Genomic DNA, 23,899 nt, shown 5'->3' with positions numbered 1-23,899 from the left:
GCAGATAAGTGCTCCCTATACGCTTACTTTGATAGGGTGCCTAATCCCAGGACTAATCAGATACATTGGTTATCCTTAGATGAACTGTTCACGATCAATGAAATCCGAACCTCAATTGACAAGATGACATGCAACAAGACTCTGATGGATTCCCCGCAGAGTTTTACACCATATAGAAAACCTAACTAACCCAGCAGCTTATATAAATATTCAAGGAAGCAGAAGGCTGGGCGTGTACGAAATCATGTAATTTGCTCTAACTTAATTATTAGAAATGACTGCAAAATTACACAGAAATATGTGTAAGTATACGCAGAATGCTTCTTGCATTCAGCAATAACTAGAACAGTCTGTTCAGGTAAAAATCCAACTCGAAAATGTAATTTCAAGTTGATTTCCAGTCTCTCACGTTCAAAACACTGCTGCTTGCAACGGGTTTATAGTTTTGCACTCACAAATAACCCAACAGTCCAATCAAGCAAAACATGTACCTGAAATGCTTGGTGACTGTCCACATTCAAGGAATGGACTCTCACTTGCAAAACACTGCCACTCACGTTCGGATTTGCAATTTCGCATTCAAAATTTACCCAGATGGTCCGCTCGGGTAAAACATCTACCAGAAATGTCGACTGCTTTAAAAAAATACCCAAATGCTACATTCTGTGTTAAAATTTCTCCCCAGAATTAAAACACTGTAGTGCAATGGCATAATCTCAGTATTTTCATGTATGTTTTCTTACATGAAATTACCACATTACTCCAATTAAACCAGCATAGTTAAAATGTAGACCAGGCCTACAAAAGACAACAGGAAGATGCCTGAAACAACAAAGGAGGGACTAATAGTGGTGCTTTCCAAACAGGGATGGGACCTTGATGTAAACTCCTACAAACTACTATCTTTACTCAATCTAGACTACCTGGAAAAATACTTGCCAACAGATTGACTGTAGAAGTCCACTCCCTGGACCATTTGGACTTGAATGGCTTCATAACTGGCAGGTACACATTCTTAAGCTTACAACGCCTTTTCCATCTGCTGGAGGACAAACCGCAAGGGGGGAGGGGAGAGGCCTCCTGCAGTTGTCAGTATCACATGACATCGAAAAAGGTTTTGACATGTTAGAATAGCCCTACCTAATGAGGGTGTTGAACAGAATGTGGCTAGGAGTGCAATTCCACGGCTGCGTTCAGCTTTTCTACACAGACCCAAGGGCTAGAGCCCACACGGGTGCAGACATTACTGAAGAATTCATCATATCCAGGGGCATCAGACAGGGGTGCTTGCTATCACCAATCATACTTGCACTGGCCACTGAAGCTTTGGCATGTCTGTTTAGGCAGAAAGGTCCTGCCTGGGAAATACAAGTGAATGACACCTGGGAAATCATTTCGATGTACGCAGATGACGCACTTGTCTGTCTGCGCAACACACATCAGGCCTTTCTGTTGGTGATCGAAATGCTGGACGCATTTGGCGAAATATCAGGGTTAAATGTCAGTTGGGTCAACTTATGCCTGTCTCCTCTTAGACATATGTAGGAGGTTGAGCGCGAGGAGTGAGGGAACAGACGACTCGACCGGTATGGAAGTTTGACATCTTTAACCTAAGTATTATGCCCAGGTTACCCTAAATGAAGTCACCATCTGTATGGTATATGTTTACACAGTTAATTATATCGTACAGGGAAACTTAGGCAAAGTACTAAAAGCGATGACACGTTTTGTTCCCTCCGCCTCTTACAAATGGGCATGGTTCTACTCAGGCTGCTGTACCTCTTTGCAGCGCTTCCTGTGAAGAAGCTTCTTCAAAGAATTATTCAGCATACTCTCTGACCTGATACGGGGCGTGGGCAGGAAAAGAGTGGGCCTATATAAGTTGCATAACCGCCTAGCGGAGGGAGGGCTCGGAGCCACGCATTATGAACTTTACTATGCAGCCACACAGTTACAATGAGCGATAAAATGGATGTTATGTTATGTTATAAGATTTTATATAGCGCATTATCTGCCCGAAGGCCTCGTAGCGCTTTATGCTGACAACTTGATCACAAGAAACATAACATCAGATACTTCAAACTCTAAATAGCCATGTTCTCAAAATTTTACGGAATGTCACTTCCTGTGAGCATGCTCGAATATTCATCGGCAGACTATTCCATAATTTTGCTCCTTGAAAGGACAAGGTTCTTTCTCCCCACCTTGCCTTTCTTGCTCTCTGAACCTTAGCCAGACTAGCCGGGGAAGATCTCAATTGTCTGCCTGGTATATAAAAGGTGGCTAATGGTCTGGTCATCTCAGGACCGAGATTATATAGGGCTCTGTACATATAACATAGGGTTTTAAATTGAATTCTTTTGGCGACAGGAAGCCAATGTAGCAAAGATATTCCCTTACGTACAGACTGATGTTTAGGAATGTTCAAAAGTGCTCGTGCTGCAGCATTCTGGACCCTCTGTAGTCTGTCTATCACATATTGGGGAGATCCTGTAAATAAGGCATTCCAGTAATCAAGCCGGGTGCCTATCATGGCCTGGATAACTAATCTCTTAGCTGTAAAGGGCAGAATTGCCAGTATCTTCCTGAGCATCCTCAGGAGTGCGAAGGAAGTTCCCGCTGTTCTGTTAGCATGTTGGGCCATTGTCAGGAGGGGGTCCAACCAGACTCCCAAACTTTTTACAAGGTCCTTGGCTGGTGGAAGAGCACGTAGCCCCTCTATTATTGTGGACCCTACTAAGGGGTTCTTGGGATGTCCAAAGAACATCACCTCAGTTTTGCCATAGTTGAATTTTAGTTTACTGGATGCCAACCATTCAGCCACTGCCCGTAAGCAGGGTCCAAGCGATGTCCTGAAGTCCGGTTGCTTATTGGACAAGGAGACGAGAAGTTGTGTGTCATCAGCGTAGGAAATCAGTTTCAAGCCAAATGATTGGACAATCTCAGAGAGTGGAAGCATGTAAATATTAAATAGCAACGGGCTTAGGGATGAACCTTGTGGAACTCCACAGCAACTTGAAATACGTTTGGAATAGCAAGAACTTTCTAGTACCTGATAGGATCTTTCCTTAATAAAGGAATTAAGCCAATCAAGAGCGGTACCAGTTATTCCCGCCTCTTGTAGCCTTTCCATTAGAACATCCAGGTCTACCGTGTCAAACACGGCGCTGTGATCTAACAGAACAATTACAGTTTCGATCCCTCTGTCAAGCTGCAATTTGGCTCCTTCAGTAATTGCTATTAATGCAGTTTCAGTGCCACGTCGTGGCCTGAAACCCATCTGTGTCGGATGAAGAATCTTATTCTCCTAAAAAAAAAAAGGAGAGTTGGCCCTGTACATGCCTTTTGGCTATTTTGGCTATAACGGGTAACAAAGAGATGGGACAGTAATTATTCATAGTTTCTGGGTCCAGATTAGATTTTTTCAGAAGGGGCTTAACAACCGCCTGCTTCCAGAGATCTGGAACTGTGCCTGACTGAAGCGAAAAATTAATTAGATCCGCAATCACCGGGTTTAGTATTGACGAGCCCAAGGAGAGGAATTGAGGCATTGCTGGGTCCAATGGTGAACCTGATTTGATGGAGCCCATAGATTGAGTTACTGTCTCTCTGTGAATTGATGTAAAATTATGAAAAATTGCTACTTCCTTGACCTTATGTGCTCTAGCCTTAAATTCTCCTGTATAAATATTAGAAAAGGATAAATAAATATCCTGTACTTTTTTGTGAAAAAAAGTTGCTAGATTGTCCACCTGTGCTTGTGGATCCGCCATGTGTCGTGGCTTCTCAGGAGTCTTAATGAGATCTTTGAGGGATTTATAAATTTATTTTGGGGAGTTAGCTGCTGCTTCAATTTTTGATGCATAATATTTTGTTTGTGCTTCCTTTATTTCATTATGGTAAGAACGAATCAAGGTCCTATAGTCTACTTTCGATTATACTTCATGATCGAGTCTCCACTTCCTTTCTGCTCTTCCTTTTAAGTTCAAGTAGTTGTTGAGTGTCCCAAGGTGACAAATTTCTCCGAGGTCTATCACTTAAATTTTGGACGGGTATGAGTTTGTCAAGGCTATCGCATAACCACTTATTGAATGAATGAGACAAAAGTGTTATATTTTTTAGATTCTGTTGCTTGTCATTATCCCTAATTAGAGGCACAATCATATTGTCTCCTCGATTCTCTGGCTTGTACTTTCCAAGAGACTTCTTGAAGTCCATAGCTTTTAATAGATGCCATTTTCTTGTGCGAATGGTTGATTTACCAGCCCTTAACTTGTATTTAGGGACAGTTATTTCTAATTCAATTAGATGATAATCTGACCAAATCAAATTATGGAATCTCAAATATTTTAGTTCCCAAGTGTTAGAAAATACAAGATCTATAGTATGACCTTTATTAGTATGAGTAGGGTCTGTGATCAACTGAGTTAGATCACATGCCTTCATGTCAGATACTAAGCGCCTTGCTGGAGCATTTTCTGTTTCTTCGACATGCAGATTAAAATCCCTGAGCACAGTGAAATTAGATTTAGTGTGGGCTAGTTGCGATATATTCTCAGCTAATGATGTTAAGAAGTCTCCCAATGGCCCCGGGGGCCTATATACAAGAACACCAGACATTGTGTAGTGGGGGTTGATGGTAATAGAAAAAGACATGCTCTCACATCCCTTAATCTTCAGGGGTATTGTATTAACCAATGTTTGCCACATCTAATCCCAAGAGGGAAGTAATCCTTTGGGAGCTCCATAGATGTCCTCAGTTGGACTAGCTGGGAGGCCCAAAGAAGGAGACATTATGCCAAACAAGTTACCTGCGGTTGCCAAGTACTGTTGGCATAAATATGTGCAACCAACGAAACTCTCTTCTCCATACTTCCCACTCCTCCCGCTGTGGACACTACTATACTTTCAGACTGTAGTCTCCAAGCACAACAGCAACAAACATTTGCAACGCAATGGGACTCGCATGTGCTCGAGTTAGAGCTAGTACCATTGTAAATTCTTAACTGGACTTTTCTTGTCACATAAATTAAAAATGAAAAGTAGAAAAGTTGACATAAGCGAGACGATTCATAGCACCATGGCCAGCATGAGCGCGAAGGAGAGACACAAAAGCACAGTAATCGGGTCTGAGAGCTCCTGAATAAGTCTGGAGGGGGCCCCTTCATGTACTTTGCAGGGGGGGTTCAAGTTTCCTTACACCACCTGACCTTGGATGCGCCTGGGATAGGCCCCTGACATATAATGCGTTGACACTTACATTGAAGCATATCTGGGCACAGGACCAGGCCACGCCACAGACCTTGGAAGTGCTACAGCTGCTACTAAAACATGGCAACGGCAGAGAGGCAGTTACCATGCTGCATTAATACCGCACCACGCAACCAAACATTTAACTCCTGGAGACAGATGGGAAGCAGTCATTGGCGAAGACATGAGAGAAAAAAAACAGTGAAAGTCCTTTTTAGAACATGTTAAAAAGGAATTGCAAAACCCATGATTTCAAGGATACCCAATTTAACTATCTACACCAGACGTCCAAGCACATATGCCGCATGTTTCCAGGACTGGCGGCAAACTGCCCAAGCGTAGACACTTAGAGGCTGAGTTCTATCACATGGCCTGGGGATAATGCAGTTTAGAGACAGGGAGTTGAAAGAGACGGCCGAACTCACTGCAGAAGTACTCACTGCTGACCCACTCGCATGTTTGTTGTATGGTCTGCCCACAAAAAAAATTATTAAATACATAATAAAGTTCATAGATCTGGCGTCTACCTTCATTAAAAGAAGCATTGTGGTGGCGTGGAAGTGATGGTTCAAGAACTGGGCATCTGATTACGAGATATGCGACAGTAGCAGTGGCGTAACGAAACTTGAGGGGACCCCTATCCCCCACCGAGTCGGGAGCTCTTAGGCCAAGTGCTCGCCACCCATGCACAGTGTACTGTGCTGAGGGGGACCCCTAGAACTACCCTCCTTGCACTGTGGGGGCTGCGGGAGCCTTTGTTACACCAGTGGGCAGTAGGCCACTACAGAAACTGACATGGTGCACACTAAGCAGACAATGTGGCAAAGGTCCGCCAGAGGGGGTGTGGGATGCATGGGGCATGGAGGCCTTAGAGGTCAAGCCAGAAAATAAACCTCTCTGAACAGAGTGCATGCTGCCCAAATGGTTAATGTTCAACCATACTTGATCAGAGGGACTGTAAAAGTGTGCTGAATACCCTTTAGGAGACAATATCAGGCATCAGACTGCTCCTCCTCTCCCCCTCACTCCCATCTCCTTTGCCGTCACTATCGGGAGCTGTGACCACCTTAGTGCCTACAGATTTGATTGCTAGAAAAAACTGTAAGAACAAACCAATATAACCATTATTCTAGGGTGTAAATATACTGTAGGCAATACCAATGTGAGAAATTGTAGAAAACCTTGCAGTGATTTGGACACAACACCATTTTTATGTTAAGTTCTGCACGTTAAGAAGTTGTTCGTTTGTCTGATTAATACTGAATATCTTTGTACTTGTAAGCAATCGACAGCCAAAAATATAAGCGAGCTGAGTGCTGCCACACCTGAGCGGCTGAACAGAATATACATGTTGATGTACTTGGTGCATGATTGCAATAACTGTAAAAAGAAATACAGAAGTAAGGGGGCAAAGCCTGCCCTACTGGCTTGGCCAGTGAGCGGGAAAGGTAGCAAACAATAACAAGCATTTGCAATGGAATGTGTCTCGCATGTGCTCGACTTAAAGCTATTAGCGTTGTAAAGTCCTAACCAGACTTTTAGTGCCACATAAAATGCAAATGAAAAGTAATGCAATTTTACATAAGCGACCCGATTTAAGGCATCACGCCATGAGCATGAGCATGAAGGAGCACTCAAAATGATAGAGAAGTTCGCTCACAGTCAAACGTATCGGCAAATGTGCAGCGAGATCGCACTGCGTAGGAAATAAAAAGAAAAAAGTAGTCCACAAACCATGGTGAAAACACAGAGCCTCGTATGTTTTCAGCAGATGGCCAGTGCCCTTGAGGAGAGCTAAACACGGGAAATGGCATGACGTATGCATGGCTTTCACAAATAAAATAAAATGATTCTAAAAAGGCAAGCCCACGAACCAACAAAACTGATGGGAGTGCGGTAGGCGTGGCTAAAAGCCTACAGAGAGATTACAGCAGGCTAGATCGCTTGCACGCTCAACCCTAAAAAAGTTAGTTATAGAATGAGCAATACTGCTCTGGATGGAGGCAAAGCCTGATCTCGATATATTTTAAAGAATTGGTAACAGTACATCAGGAGACCACTGCGTTGTCAAGCCACCCCTAATAATAAGAATGAAGACTTGATGCATCATGTCTTTATTTACACAACAGTATGCACTGTCAGCCACTTGTTAAAAATTATACCTGAAGAGGCCTTTTATTTAGCAAGCAATACAAAATGAACAGCATTCAGTACTTAATATTACATCCTTATTCAATGGCATTCTTTTTTTGTCAAAATTTGAATAATGAAGCCATAAAAGGATTCAAACGTTTTGCACACAGCTAACAGGAAGATATTTGTAGTGGCCACATAACCCACTGCACTGCTTCACAGGATCTGAACTTGTGCTTGATGCATTGCCTTAATGGGCTTAGGGTATGTGCTCCCTTGCTTGCTGTGCCACAGAATCTAAGCTATACTAACTGACAAGTCCTAACTGGGCAGAAAGCGGTCCCGGGTTGCTTGAGTTTCTTTCTGGAGGGTCCCTTGCCTAACAGTTAAGATTGGACTTTGCCTAGCAGTTCAGGTCAGAACTGATTTGCATTAGGAAGGACTCTGCCCAGAGTAGCGGGGTGGGCGAAAATCTATGTGCTGAAATGCTACCCTGATCGATTGCGAGTGGGGAGACTATTTGAAAGCATTCCTCCCATCACTTTTCGAGTGCTTAACATTAAACAGTTAAAAACATGCAAGGGTAACCCAAGAATCACTAGGGACCTGGGGTAGAGTTGGTGAGTGCATGAACAATAGTCCTTATTAGAGTAATCCAAGCAAATTATTATCAAAGCCAAATGGAAATTTAATGTAAAAATAAAATTTAAAAAAGCAAAAAAGGCAATAACCAACAAAGGGGGTGCTAATGACAAACATGCTCAGTGCCCTTTGCAATGTGATAGATACGAGATAACGATGACCAAAGTGTGCACCTAAGCAATTAAGAACAACACGGCCCACTGAATATATTATAGAATGGAATGGGCTGCATGCAAGTCGATCTGCACCGAGCATGTTTGCCACTAGCATACACTTTGTCGTTTAGTGCCTTTTTTGCTTCTTTGTATTTTATTTGTGCATTGCTGCCATTTGGCTTTGATGATAGTTTGCTTGGATTAATCTAGTGGGGAACACTGTTTAAGCACTTACTAACATTAAACAGTGCCAGGTACAAAGAAGATCCCTGTGGGACTCTACAAGTGATACCCTTAATAAAGGAAGTAAATGGAGGCACTGATATGTTCTGCATCCTACCAACGAAAAGCTGTTCACGTTGAAGTGAGAAACACTTGTCTCTTGCTCCGGTCTCAGGAAAATGGCAAGGCCAATGGTCTCAAATGCAGCTGACAAATCTAACCAAATCAGTGCTGTGACACCACCAATATCTGTCAACTTCTTTCTTGAGGTCATCAAGGGTAGACCGAAGCTTGAATTCATGCTTAAGGTTATCTAGTGTTCCCATGCACCTCCTCATTCCAGAACACTAGAAGAAATAGGCATCTTTATAGGGGTCGAATGGGAAATGGGAAATGGGAAACATTTGATCAAAATTCCTCAAACTTTACTATTGACTCCCCCTTCCAGCCTATCTGTCTCTCTCTTCTTTGACTCCCTTTCTTTGCTTCTTTCCCATCACTATATTTTTTCATTGATAGAGAAATCAAATAAAAGTTGCTCTACTACCACCGGTCATATGGATCCTGACAGGAATGACCTGTCCGTCGGTAATGCACACCCGGTAATACCCAGTTTAAGCCATCTTCCTACGAAATCAAAATAGGTGGATTCAACCTAGATTGTAGGGATGATTTTCAGAATAAATTCAGAAGTTCCTATAGCTTTCCTCTGCTGGATATTGCCTTTAATAGTAATAATGTACCAGGTAACTTTCAAACAAATTTCAAAACATAGTTCTGGAGCCTAAAAAGACACAATGAGGGGACTGGGTACAAACATTTCAAGGAATTGAATACACCCTGTAGCATGGTCTAATATGGTTAAGAAAATTATTAAGAAGTGGAAGGTGTATAGAACTACTGACAAGCTGCCTAGGCCAGGCTCACCTTATAAACTGGATGCTTACATAAGAAGGAGATCAATCAAAAAGGCTACCAAGAGGCCAATGGCAATTCTGAAAAATTTACAAGTTTTACAGTCAAAAGTGGTGATATATGTGCGACAACAATATGCAAAGCACTCCACAAATCTGTCCTGTGCACTAGAGTTGCAGGAAGGAAGCCATTACATAAGTAAGCCCTTCTAGAATCCCATTTGAATTATGCAAAGAAAATACTCTGGAGATTCTGAAGCCATAATGTGCAGTGTTACGTTCGTCGCAAACCCAGCCAGTGTAGTGCCAACTGTACTGTCAAGCATTGTGGTAGCATCAATATGCTATGAGGATGTTTCTCTTGGACTGAGGCTGTTTACTGTCTACTGCAAGAAAGCAGAAACTGAGATAGAAATTCACCTGTCAGCCTGACAAGGATCCAAAACACCTAGCTAAAGTTATACTCGAAAGGCTAAGGGTTAAAATTGTAAATGTCTTGAGGTAGCCTAGTCAGAAGACTGGGCTAAATCCAAACGGAAATGTGTGGCTTGGCTTGAACGGGTGCTCTTTATCAAAGCTCAGAGCAGTTCTGTTAAGAAAACTGGTCCACATTAGCCAAATGGAGGTGTGCAAAGTCAGTAGTGAACTATCCCTACAGACTCACAGCTGTAATTGCTGCTAAAGGTGCTTCTGCCAAGAATGATTTCAGGGTGGTGGATGCTTGTGCAATTATTATATTTTAGATTTTCATTTCAAATATATCATTTCTGTCAAAACAGAAACAGTATCCTCTTGAAATGCGAACACCATGTGTGGAAAGGAGTGTAGTGTGGTCAGTTTTATGTATCCGTTGCGCGTTAGCTTCAGGATTTTAGGCCTTTGTGCACTTTGCCCTGGATGTATTTTATTCCTTTGCTCGCAGCTTAGAGCCTATGTGCACTTTGCTCTAAATGCTTTTTATTCGGCTTCCTACTGTTATTTTTCAAATACCCAGTTCTACGGTCTTGTTTTATTTTTTATATCACACTGTTTAGCCTACTTCAGCACTGGAGTCCTCAATAACACATTCTTGTTCACTCTGTGCTTTAGTCAAGGATACAGTCTAGTACATTGCCGATAGACGTGGTAGGAGTTTAGTCTTTGGCATTCTTGCGTAGGGACATTTTGTGATCACACTGACATGTTAGTTATAAAAACACTTCCTTGTCCCAATACACGCAAGAGGGAGATTCCGACCAGGGAACCACAACTAGACGCTGACTGCCTCGTTGCAGATGCTGAACCAGATCACAGGCCTTTGCTCAGGTATGAGGGGTTATGGCTTCCCAGGGAATCTGAAAGGCAAGTTAGAAGCTTAACATGCTGTGCTCGAAATAGAACTAGCTGAGAGAGAGTAGAAATTATTAACACCATGATAGCATTATTCTTATGTTTCACTCTCCTCGTGACTATTTCAATCCTACTGTGTTGTATGGTTCTGGTTATTGCGGCTCACGCCTTAATATCTAAAATGCAGTCGTTTTATTAAAACAATCTATAAAACTCAAACTGCCTTTGTCATTTTTATATGAGATCGTACTGTAAATGAGAGAGCTGGTTTGGATCTGAGTGACCACGACTTCCCTGAGAAGTTCTAAGATGTCATGCGCTCGGCTGCCAAATCATCCCTTCCCCTTGGGAGAGATGAGGCACTGCTAGTTAGCCGGAGCAAAACCGGATTTAGGGTGACAGAGGTCCTTCCAAGTGGGTTAGACTCAGTCCCCCACACCGTGAACGATCCTGCTACCTAGAAATCCAGTAGTCTCATTTAGGATAATGAGAGCCCACGCGACAGGAGGAAGCAATACTCATTCAAACGCACTACAATGAAGCAATGACAACAAACTTGGCATACATTAATGGGTTGCAGTCTTTCAATGTACAGCGTATGTGTATGCTGAACTCGGGAACCAACCTGAATAAACACTAGAGTTGAGGAGTCGCGTTTGTGCATTATACTGGGGAGCATCCAGTCAAATATTGCTCTTAAGAGACCTCATATATGCATGAAGTGCAGAGGTGCATGTTGCTAAACAGGCTCTCTCAATGTCTCTGGCCGATTACTCTCACATATCACCTACATGGGACCTTCTGCAGATGTAAGGAGTCATCTTGCCCACAAATCGCAAACTTACTCTCAGTGGCAGCAATGGCGTGAGGCATTACTTTTTACTCTCACTCACAGCATCTCCCAAAGGAAAGAGAGTGAAGCACTCACCTTGGCCTTCTCAAGTTGAGCCAAAGCCTGTCGCTCTGCCTCCTTCCTGAGGGCTTCGCGGTCCTCTTCCAGGGACACATCAGAGTCTGAGGGGCGGCTGGTATAGGATTCTGCAGACCCCTTCAAGGAGAGAAGAGAGGACCACAGTCAGAATAAGGGAATACAGATACCATGACACCCCCACCACAACAGAATCTTAGTTAAAAATAAAGAAAACAATCAGAAAAATTGAACCCAAGTACCACTCCCACTCTTGCTTTTGGGCTTTTAATATCAACTCAGGGAACATACCACATATGCAAGGTATCCTTTGAGATCTGTGAGGTAACATAGAGGATGCAGGAAGTCATCCAGAGATAGAGGAATGTGATGCAACTGCTGGGAGTGATTACCAAATTGAGTTGTCATTGACACCCCCAGTAGTCTTAATTAAGAAATGTGACAGAACAACCAGGTTTGCAAGGATTAAAGTGCCAATATGTCCTATTGCTTCTGGAACGACGGCTACTTGTACAGCTCGCACTAGCTGGTCTCAATTAATATGACTCAGGAGTGATGGAAAAAAAGTGGGTGAAGCCAGGTACCACGTTCATCAACACTATAAAACAGTATAAAATCACAGTATAATGATACAAACGTAGAACAAAAACCTTAGAAACATCTGGTAATCTGAAACAAATCCCAAGGGATGTAGAGGTTATGTACTGTCATACACATTTCCCGTAACAAGACAACATATGAGAGCAGAAAACAAATGTGCGTCCTCCCTTTAAAAAACAAACATGTTCATAAATGTAACTGTAGTCATTCCGAGATAAGAATGAAGACACTTAGCATTCTTCATTGACAAAGACCATGGGTGCTTGACACTGCCTCAATCAATCACCAACTGTGTTTGTCGCTAATAACCGAACATAAGGCACCTAAGCACTGTAACTGCCAATGTTATCCTACTGACTGCCTTAGTGGTTGAGGCTGGGGTGTAAATGTACCATGAAATGTGTTGCATTAGAAGAAATCCCTACAACTCGGGAAATCACAGAGGGGTTTTCACATGTATGTGAGGATTGTGCACATTTATGCTGGCTTGTTAGCCACAACCGTTAAATGTGCTAAGTAGATTTGGAACACCATAAGGAATATTGACAAAGTTATGACTTCCCATCATATTTTTATGGCAACTTCCAGTACCTGGGTACACCCTTGCTCCCACATCCAACTTAACCATTATGCCTGTGAAAATCAAAAATACTTCGGCTCTTCCCCAATATTAAATTTCATTTGAAAAAGCAAATGTTCGTGAACACTGATTCTATAAATGATGCAATTCAAAAGATGGTGAGGTCCCACTGTGTGGATGCAATTTTTGTTTCTCAGAGTCAAATTGTCAAAAGACATGTAGCATTCATCAACAAGGCTATAGTCAATACCAATGTTGCTCCAAATCCAGTTTTTTATTTAAGAAAGACATACAACTTGCGGTAAAAATGTAGACACTCATAGGTCCAAAGGAATGTATGGATTAGGCCAGCCAACACATGTTTCGCCCCACAGGCGCGTAGGCCAGGGCTTTCTCAAGGCATTTTTAATAAATTTGTGTTCAGATAGCCAAAAAACAGTAGATAATGTAAATACTAGTTCAGCAGTTAGCCCGTTTTTTGTTTATGCCACAATTCGGTACTGCATATTGCTGTCTGTCGCCTGAAGTGATTCTATAAATGATGGCCTGTAAATGGCACTTGTAGATGGCACTTTCATTCAAGAACAGTTTTGGCGCATAACATTGTGGATGATTAGATTATATTGGGCCTATTCACCAATAAAAAAGGAAAAGTACGTGCGGAGATGCAGCTCTCTACCTGAATGTACTTTTAAGACGTTGTGGTATTCAGCATCATTCCCAGTAGAATGTCCCGGACGTTGCACTGAGTACAGGTTTCCAGCCGTTCTACTGAGAATGCCATTCCTGCGGACACCTATCACTGCTGTGCATAGTTCTACATAGCACAGAAATCCACGAGGAATGGACATTTCTGTGCAAATTAATATTTTTTTCCTCTGGGGAGAAAATATTTTTCTCTATGAAGAAAGCTTTTCCCTTCTAACCCCAGGAAGTCTGAGGGTGATCTACTGCCCTTTTCAACCTGGAAGGGGAATTACAGGACACTTCCAGTCTGGAAAGGAGCTGGAGAAGTGTTTGAGAATACCCACAAAAACATGTTTGTGGGCGCTCCCAACATTCCAAGACAACGCATGTCTTGAAACGCCCACTTCCCATCGCTTGAGTGAGATCCACTACTGTAGATCTTTCCTGACATGCTGGAGAATTCTGCAATAGTAAAAGCACTCAGGTCCACCAGATCTCTTTGTGATTTCCTGGCAAGCACAAAAGATATATTTTTTTCCATGATCTTGGGTTTGCAGTCTCTAGTGCTTCTGGACAACCCTGATATTTTTACACAATTCATCTCCTCTAAGGACTTCAATTGGATCATGAACTATATTAAATGTCATTAAGATCTTTTATTTAAAGAGCTTGGTTGCCTTGTGACTAGGTCAACGCTATGAAAACAGCTTTAATTAAATAAACTGATGCCCTCACAAGTCCAACTATTATTATGATTTATCTCACGGTGCACTATGGCATTAATTCTCTAGACCAGACCCAGGAGTGAACCGTGCGGTACACCACAAATCAAATTTACATCCCACAAGATGCTCACAAAAGCCGCAGAAAGCATGCACTTTTATAAGATCTGAAATGGATCAGCCTTTCATGAAATATGCAAAGCTTGAGACACATTAGCTTCCTTTATAGTGTCCCATTTACTCTAGCTCCTGAAGTCCAGCTGCATATGAGATGCATCATATGCACTGACAGATACAAACGCTCACAGGAACGTGCCAGGTCTTGAAGAGTCTTGTAACAGGGAGAAGTGGACCATCCATTAACAATTTCAAATCAATGGGGAGATCAAAATTAGATTATGTGAAGCATATGTTTAAATAGCAGTTCAGATTAAGACACCATAAAATTGAGTACTGCATTGGCCCTTGTATGGTCAGTTCCCTGCAGCCTCGTTCTCCAGGCCAATGGGACATGGAGACTTTATTGCCAAACATGAAATAAATTCAAAGGACTGAATAGTGGGTGCATGCTCTGCCACACCATGCCCAGATCACACTTCCAACAAGTTACCAAGGGCATATTGTCACCAGTCCTCCTTATCAAGGGGACCTAAAAGTGTGTTAGGCGGCATGTCTTGACAAGTTGCAATTACCAGCACTAAACACTACAACTATTTTGTGCCAACAGCAACTGGACAAGAGTAAAGTAGGAGTGTGAATTACTGTATTTTTATGTTTGTGTGTAAGCCTTTTAGGGATTAAGAATGATATAGAAGATTGATATGAAAGGCTGCATAACAAAGTTTTGCACGTCTCCTCTCTAGATTAGTCTCATTAAATGCCTATTATCTACTTGAGTTTCTATAGAGAAATGAATCTAGGTTTTTCTGCATAAAGTGACGTCTAGGAAGGCGAACAACTGACCCAAACTGTTTCTAATGAAAAACAACACACCATTCTCATGCAAAGCCTGCATATTCTGAATATGAATGAGAAGGACTATAGCTTAGGCTCACAAACCAGGATGAACAACCAGACTTTGTGGGGATTTCTTAGACTTAAATAGAAATGCATGGTTTGAGTGGCATCCGTTGCTCAACACCCGTAACATGTTGTCGAATGTGATGGGTTCTATGGTACTCAGTACTCTTGATCTGCCTTCAGAATACACAATTTCTCCCTTCCACATAAAGTGATGGGCAGTTGTGTCTGTGTTTTCATAAATGAATGAAATTTTACACTATGTTGATATAGTATATTGGGGAGATTTGTATTTTGTTCCCAGCAATTTAAGCGGAAGGTTTATGAAGCGTGTGCATTTTGGATATCCTGGCATGAATGGAACAAAAAGTATATTTCGATCTGATTTTGGTGGCCAGCTGTCGATAGGTGAATGAGAAAGTGTGAGCTTATATACTGCCTGAACCTGGATTGATAAATCACGATGAATCCCAGAAGACATTGTCTGCTAATAAGGAAATTGTGGTGTCTAAATATCTTGGGAGAAAGTAGCACTGGACATCTCAGGATCATTTCACCTTGGTGGCCCAACTTTTGTATAAGCTCTGGTGGATAATGATCATTGTCCACAGTACCTGGAGATCAAGTTTGTCAGGCCAAAATGAAAAACAAGAAATTGTTGATGAAACATTTTACACAAGGGATTAGCTACAGATAATGGGGAGCAACCAGTTTTATATAATATGGAAGAATTCTATAAGAACAATGGAATTAAACTTGTCTGTATGTCAGTACATTTTCCACAAAGTAATTACAATGTTGAAGAGTGGAACTGTGTGTTAAAGAAGCAAATACAGTTGTCTGTAAGTGAGGGTATTGGTTGATTTAAAGCTATGAATGATTTCAATTGGGCTTATCACGTCACACCAAGAGGTGAAGGAGAAAAGTCACCATTGAGTAGCTGAAAGGGAAGAGTCATTGTTCTTATCTTAAGTAACCCTGGTTGATGGCACATCAAGAGGTGACAGAACGTGAAAACTGGTAGACAAAAGGATGACAGTGAAACATTTTAAGATTGGAGACTTAGTGAGAGTAAGAGTAACTAAAACATGATAAAGGGATTGTCCAAATTTTCCGGATGCTTGCTAGTGATGGTGTGGATCATTAGTTATGTTTGGAATAAAGGGAAGGCTATAAAGGTTTATGAATGTCCTAATTACAAATTAATTGACAGCAATGCAAATGCTACTAACAACGAAGTGCTCTCATAAAAAGGTTAGCAGTGTGAATCAATAAAAGTCTTGCATGGAAGAAGGATTATGAAGTATAACCCTCCTCATTCTTTTTATGAAAACACAGACACAACTGCCCATCACTTTACGTAGAAGGGAGAAGTTGTGTATTCTCATTGATATTTGTGTTAGGAATCTATATTATTTCTGTGCTTACAATATCTCTAGTAGGTCTGAGAATGAATATTCATACCTCAGAATTGTGTGTTAAGGTTTGGGCTGTGGAGAGAGTTCCTCTGCATTTGCTGGTGCTTCCTCCACTCTATGGGACTCATATTTCCTTAGAGAATAAACCATGTTAATACATACCATGAGTTGATAATCTTTACTGATGTCTTACAAGTATTGTATTCTGATACTGTTCTTAGTTAGGTGACTACGATTTATTGATTGAGCTGTGAGTTTATGAGTTTTTGTTATACAAGGGTTAAAAACAGTGAGATTCACTATATGCCTGCACATCTTCTATGTCACATTAAAAGTCCTTTATCCAGCAAAAAAAGATGAGTTTAAAGATATTCAAAGGGCTATTGAATCCCATACAACAGCCAACTATTAGGCATATCTTGATCTTGTTGGATGTATGTTAGGCGTTCTGTCTAATAGCAAGCTGTATGGCATACCTTGGATGTGTTGAGTGTATGAGTGGCGTACTTCTGCTGCAAGCCTGTTTGTGTGCACGTGTGTGCTAGAGTTTTTGTGTGTTCATATTTTTGTGCATTATTAACAATGTGCAGAATGTGGATTTACTATCCATAATATATGTACACACTGATGTAGTGGTATTGCCTTTGAAACAAAACTATTATGAGTTGCAGAAGTCTGTCTTCTTAGCTTTTGCTAATTAGGCTTCAATTTGGGCCTGGTAGCCATCTTTTTCAAAATGAATGTTTCCCTCTGCACATTTCACTGTTAATTATTTCTGCAGCACACCGTCAAGCAAAGTCATGTTTTTTTTCATTGACATTGCCCTTGCTGTTCTGCGTGAAAACTTTCCAGCATGGTCATCATACTGTATCTTTTCCAAGAACATTTCACGAGCTCATTGTGCAGTATTCATTCCTAATAGTTTGCTGTTTATTCATTTAATTAGTTGCAGATGACATTAGCAAGGAGTGGGTTAGAATCAATATTCAAGTAGTGGATAGTGTTTAGATACTAAGGCAATATGATGTTTAATAAAACTGTGATATAATTTGATAATATTGTGACATTTTTGTTCACACCATGATGAATCTGCACTTTTTATTCTGTTCCATCTGAAGAGTGCCTATATAAACCCAAGATGTTGGACTGACCCAGAACCTTGCTGAAGACTTTTGGGATGCTGTCTGTTTTTTTTCATTGATTTGGTGCCCACTTGGTTACTTAGAATATATCTGATTTTGCACTATTCTGTAATCCTCAATTTGCAGAGATATTTCATGGCAATGATTCTGTACCAAGTCTTTTGAATTTTTGCATTAAGACTCTTAAATGGGACATTAGGAAACCTTAAAAATGGGCCTGGGAAGATTTGCCAGTCAGCGGTGAGTTTACAGGTCTCTAGATAGAAGGAAGAAAAGGACAGTGGCCGCTTTGACCGAAGCTGGGGTAGTAAAATGCAGCACGGCCAAGGTTAAATGGGCCCTGGTGCCACTGCACCTGTTGCACTACCGGTAGCCACGTCCCTGTCACCAACCCACCAACTCCTGTTGTTCGAGCTGGTCCCACGTCCACACTTGGAAACCTTGTGCCTCAGATGATCCAGCTGTGACCGTCAGCTTTAAGTGCTGGAACGAGACACACCAGAAGTACAGAATATATAAATATATATAAAAGATACTTCCGTTCGTTCCGCATCTGCCACAGAGGTCTGTGTGTAGCATTCTAGTCAGGGGTTTGAACATCGTCAGAGCAGACTCGGACTTCCATCCTACCAAGGTTGACAAAACGAGGACGACTGATCTGAGTAATAAACCACCCTTGAGCGCCTAGGGGCGGGTCGGTCCATTCTGTGCGCTGTGTGTCATTGCAAGCGTCATGGCTCGCTGTGGTCTCGGGAGTCCGCGGGGGGAGACGAGTGGCATCTCTCTCTGGGTGAGGAATGCATGCGTGAGCGGGTGTGGGGCGGCAGGGGCTGTATTTATATCATATGTCACTGGTTAGGAGGCGCTAGGACCGGGGACAGGTGTGGGCACAGAAAGAAAACACTGCGGGTGGAAGCCAGGCTCACATTCTGACATTCTTTCAACAATGCAGAATTTCAAAGGCATTTCTCATTTCCCAACACAATTAGAACATCGATTTGTTCTAACCGGGTTAAAGGGCATGCGAGTTGCATGCCGTGGATACTTGGAATTAATGCCCTGGAAACAAGCCATCCCTCTCTTTGCAATTTTATATAGGGCGGAATGGACCGGATTGTATTGGACCGCTTTACATGAGCACCAGTTACAATGACACATTGATTGTTTTTTTTAGGCAACAGCAGATCTAGGTTCTAAGCTTCTTTACGTTCGCAAATCGTTTGATTCACAGAACTAGCCCGTTTGTGAATGTAAAAAGGCATTTTGGTATGTATGAAACCCAAATGGCGATTCTGTAACACGTTACCGAATCATAATTTGGGTTTGCCACTACATATCAAATCGTTATTTGGAAGTGGTGTGTTTAGGGCATCCCTTCCACAAACTGATTCACACGAGTATGTACTAATGTTATGTGACCGAATTCCAGTCTCAAAACAATCATTTTTACAAGCTATTTGAAGGTAGTGGTAAGGCATTCGCAAATGGGGAGGGGTCCCCATAGGATCCCTTTCTCTTTGTGAGTGTTGAACAAAATCCCCGTGGCCACTGCCTACCCTTAGTTTAACTTTTCATTTTTTTTAACTTAGCCTTTTTTCTTTTAAGGGAAAAGAGTTGCATAAAAAAAGATTGCTTTATTTAAAAGCAGTCAAACATGGTGGTCTGCTACCTCAGCAGGCCACCGTCCATGTGCTGGTTGTGATTTAGAGTGGGTCACAAATTGTGACCTACTTCATTAATCTTCATGAGGTAGGTCGGATTGCGATGCACTATGAATCACCACAATGAAGCTGACCTATTAGTATATAGGCCGGTTCGCAAATTACCACACTGGTCACAAATTACAACCAGTATTACATACACCTGGCCCTTGGTGACTTGACCAGGATCACGAGCTGTTGAGCCAATGCCAAGACTTGATTCTGGTTTCCCAGGTCCAAAGTTAGCAGCTCTGGCTGTAACGCTGCATCCTCTTTGGGAGCTAGAGTGGGGGTCTAGCTTAGAGTGAAACCCTAAAGTACGCTTCTGTCGAGTCACCAAGGGAAAGGGCTGTGGAGATAACGTTTGGTTCACAGTAAGATACAGAAGGGACCGTGAGCTTCTCTTGGCATAAGAGGGTGTCACAGCCAACTGTAGCCAGAGCATCTCATGGCCATTTGGCAGCAGTGTGGTCTCAAACAAACGATCAGGTACACATTTCACATACTGCTATTGGTTGATAGCAATACAGGAAATGTGTAGCTGACCCCAGGCATCCTTCAGCCATTAGGAGTCTTGTTGTCACTGACAGCAATAGAAACTGGCAGTCAATGGCAGAAATGGAAAAGTCCAGTCAATGATAGTGCGGGCAACTCATAGCCAATATGAGGGAGAATTGGCAATGACTGCAAAAAGAACTTACAACCAATGGGACTGCAGGGAGGGCAACTGTTAGCCAAAGCAGCAGTGCAAACCTGTAGTCAAAAAAGAAAACTCAACGATTTTAATGTGGCATCCAGATTTCAGGTAAAAACAGTCCTTTATATCAAACAATCGCAACAGTAGGCATTCAGGGTTGAACTGACCAACAGGGCAACCTGGCAATGCCAGAAAGGCTGGTCTGACAGGCAAGTGTGTGGGCCAGGTTTTTGACTGTTTGTGGGCCTGTTTTAGGGTCTGGTGGGCTGGCTTTTATTGTTGATTTCCCTGATATTACCACAAGCATGGTCTGCAGGCGGCACAAGTACATGTAACCTTGCATAGCAGCCACAAATACATGCAGTCTCCCATATCCCGCAAAACATTTAAATAGCGTGTCTTTTCAAAACTGCTCCAGTTGCAAATTTGAGCCTCTTTTGTAGCAATCTTATTTGCTAATAGGGGCCACTTTTAATCTGGTGCCCTGGTCTTTTTTCTGCCCCAGTGCGACCTTGTACGCATTCCAGAATATTTCTTTGTTTGATGAGGCCTGCTTGAGTTTCAAACCACTGCAATATCATTCACTTGATGCCCCCTTGTGAAACCAAAATAATTCATCATCATTTTAATTGTAATCAATGAAACACTTTGCTGACATTCTCTGATTTACCAGAGGTCCACTCAGCATATTAGCATTAATGGCCACTTGAAGAGCTTACCAAGAAAGCAAGGAAAGTGTGACAGGGCGTTTACCGTCAGAATCTTATATTTTATTCGACATTTCATCCACTCACAAGAGACCCTACCTAGGATGCAGACAGAGCTTACTACTGGTCTCGGGATATATACAGAATGCCTCAGCCCCACCTCTATGTAAAATGACATAAACTGTATGACACTCAAAGGCCTTGTCGGCCCAGGTGAACTGAACAAAAAGTTACTGAAATGATTTCTTCGTCGATTTTCTGATATCATAATTTTGGCCCGAAGAAGAATCTCCCCTATATGGTCACATTTTGGTGCCTCAAAATTACTTCATAAGTCAAAGGTTAGACAGAGAATTAGGAGCTGGCCTTGGTGTCCTTTATGTGCCAGTTCACAGCACATGCATCCATACCAATAGTCCAAGGCCACCCTCTTGGCTTCGCCAATGCTTGCTCTGGGTGCTGGCAGCCATCAGAGTCACATATCTAAGATATCATATATTTATACACCAGACTCCCATCAAGTGTTTTTGACTGGGGATTCATAGGGCCCATCCAGCAATGTTTGCTTTTTCCTCTAGAAGGTTCCCTATTAGCAACATTTTCGAAAGGTGGCCCCTGAATGTCAGACTACCCAGGTACTACCGCTATGTGTTCAGGCAGAGCTTGTCACTGTCTGGTCAAGAAGCACCCAAAGCTTCTACTTTTATTCACAAGGAGTAACCCCATTGGTGGATTATGAAGAGACTGCCTGGTTGGTGGCAAGTGAAATGGTAGCTGGGCACATCCTTTTGCCAGGGGGTGAGGGATACCAACCATTCAGGAGTAAATCTAGAATGTGTCAGTCATACTTGGGTTAGATTGGGTCCCATTGAGATGGTCACTGGTGTATGTGCCTTCTGCAACATACTTTAGATACGGCTCATGGAAGAGTTTTCGTTGTGTCTGCTTCAGAAAAAAAGCCTGAAAAACAACTTTTGCATGGCAAGCCTGGCTTCCAGAATATGGAGAAAGAACTCTCTTCAGCAGCCAGACCACCTCCTCCACCCCTTGGACATAGTCAGCTAGGAGGGGGTGGGGTAATGGAGTAACGGAGTTTAGATTGTAAAGCTTTTCTAGAGAGAACGTAGGGTGTCATTGTTTAGCCCAACTCTGATTTGCTGCTTACCTTTACAATGTTGTCAGTACCCCTATTGATACCCTCATCTTACACATGTGTCCATCAGTTGGTTCTGCACATACGGTTTCCTCTGCCTTGCCTTTCCAACTCTTTCTATTAATTTAATGCCCTGATTTAGTGATATATCTCTAGTGTCAGGTTAACCCTCCAACTTGTGTGTCTTCACAACTTGAAGGGATAGCCCTCATCTCCCTCCCACCACCAAGGAGGCATAGTACCCTCAAAGATCTGGGTGGGTCGGAAATAAGATTCTGGAATGGTCTTAAAATAGCATTTGGTCAGTGGGTTTAAAATACTGAGCGCATCTGTTGCTACAGCAGTGATGCAGGAGAGTGGCGAAGGAGTGCGAGGGGGATTAGACAAAGTAATACCATCGAAAGAAGGTTGTCTCTGGTAGGGCGGAGGATTTGTGGGTAAGAGGGTAGAACAGTCTTAGGTGTGCCTACTCAGGAGGATAGCGGTCTCTGGCAGACAAGACCCAGGGCCGAGGGGGGTGCAGGTCTGAGCAGATGAACACTTAATATTATTGACAGCTCACTGATGCATCACGGACATATCGCTGGCTGAGCAGACTGAGGCATATTCTCAAATGACATGGCAGAGGAAGGGTTCAGGGAGGGGGGTGACCAGTAGGGAGTTTTTGTTGCTCTGTTTGGTAACACGATATAGCCGGCCCTATTATGATCACCGTATTCCTATTCTCTGCTCTTCTAGACTAAGCCTACCAATCAAACAATTAAGTTCTCAACAACACTCATAGTAGAACTGTAGCACAAAAGCCCCATGCTCCTCTATGAACACATCCCAGATGAGCAGACTAGCCTGAGGATGAAGCCAGGCACTTGAGGGTGGGGAGTTCACTCGAAGCTCTAAGGGACAGGATGGTAAGGGGTTCACTCCTGCGCAGCGGGGGGCTAAGGATGGCTTCAAAGTATCTGTGAAATACCACTTTCAACAGCTCAGCTGCGAAACTGTTTAGCCTGCTGGTAGGAGGTCGGCGGAAGGGTGGGCAGAGAATGAGTACTCCTACCTATACAATCATTAACTTAAGCAAATGATGTTTGTTTAATTGCCTACCACGTTTCTCTGCTACAAATGTGACTGATTCCACCTAGGCAGGTATCGATGACTCTGGAACCATAGAGTTGTACTCTGTCTGCCGGCATGTTCACCCTGCTTCTTTTCTTTCCGACTACTCCCCCGTCTCCCCTCGCCAGCTCACCACCAGCTCGCATCTCATGAGCCACTGGATAACCTACTGGACCACACAGCAAGCGTCACTGTCTGCACTGCGTAAAGAGCTCGCTGGCTGGTTCATCACAGAGAAATATGAGCGGAAACAGTGGGATCAATAAATGAGGGCACGGGAAGACGTAAGAAGGGGAACCTTCAAACACATAGACCAAATCTGAACAGACACACTGTAGCACCAATGAGAACATTTATTTGCAAAAAGTGTGAGAAGGCCGAGCAGAATAATGTTTAGAAGCTCAGGAAGAATTTACATATTCTTAACTAGGCAATGCCTAACCAGATATCTAAGGAAAAGATCACACCACACTGCTAATATGATGGCTGAAGGTGAACAACCACTACATATGGCTTACATTGCTCCTCCACAAGCATCACGTTCACCAACCCATAGGAAAGGCAGTAATCAACCACACAGTACAGGGTCCGGTGAGACACCAAAGCAAATGCAAAGGCTCCAAAGCTGACTCAGGTTTAGGTGAAGGATCAGAGGGCCAACATCGCCACTGTGACATGTTCAACAGAGATAACACAACTATACCGCTCCAATTGGGTGGAAACAGCAGACCCCATATACTCACTCAATCAACAAAGCACTTACTTATTGGGCCAGGCATTTTCATGG

The 23,899-nt window shown here is 42.6% G+C and overlaps 1 protein-coding gene across 5 annotated transcripts in view; it reads right to left on the bottom strand.

Moving 5' to 3' along the window:
- Positions 1 to 23,899, bottom strand: part of CACNB1 (calcium voltage-gated channel auxiliary subunit beta 1) — a 335,868-nt gene that overhangs the window by 151,436 nt on the left and 160,533 nt on the right. For all 5 annotated transcript variants that reach the window (XM_069237464.1, XM_069237466.1, XM_069237468.1 and 2 more), the window contains one exon: positions 11,574 to 11,693. In XM_069237464.1, coding sequence (XP_069093565.1) covers positions 11,574 to 11,693 — 120 coding nt within the window. The remainder of the gene's footprint in view (positions 1 to 11,573; positions 11,694 to 23,899) is intronic.

Source organism: Pleurodeles waltl, chromosome 6 (genome assembly GCF_031143425.1).
Source record: "Pleurodeles waltl isolate 20211129_DDA chromosome 6, aPleWal1.hap1.20221129, whole genome shotgun sequence".
NCBI lineage: Eukaryota > Metazoa > Chordata > Amphibia > Caudata > Salamandridae > Pleurodeles > Pleurodeles waltl.
Note: the sequence above shows the minus strand (reverse complement) of the source record. Positions and strands in the feature narration are given on the sequence as shown.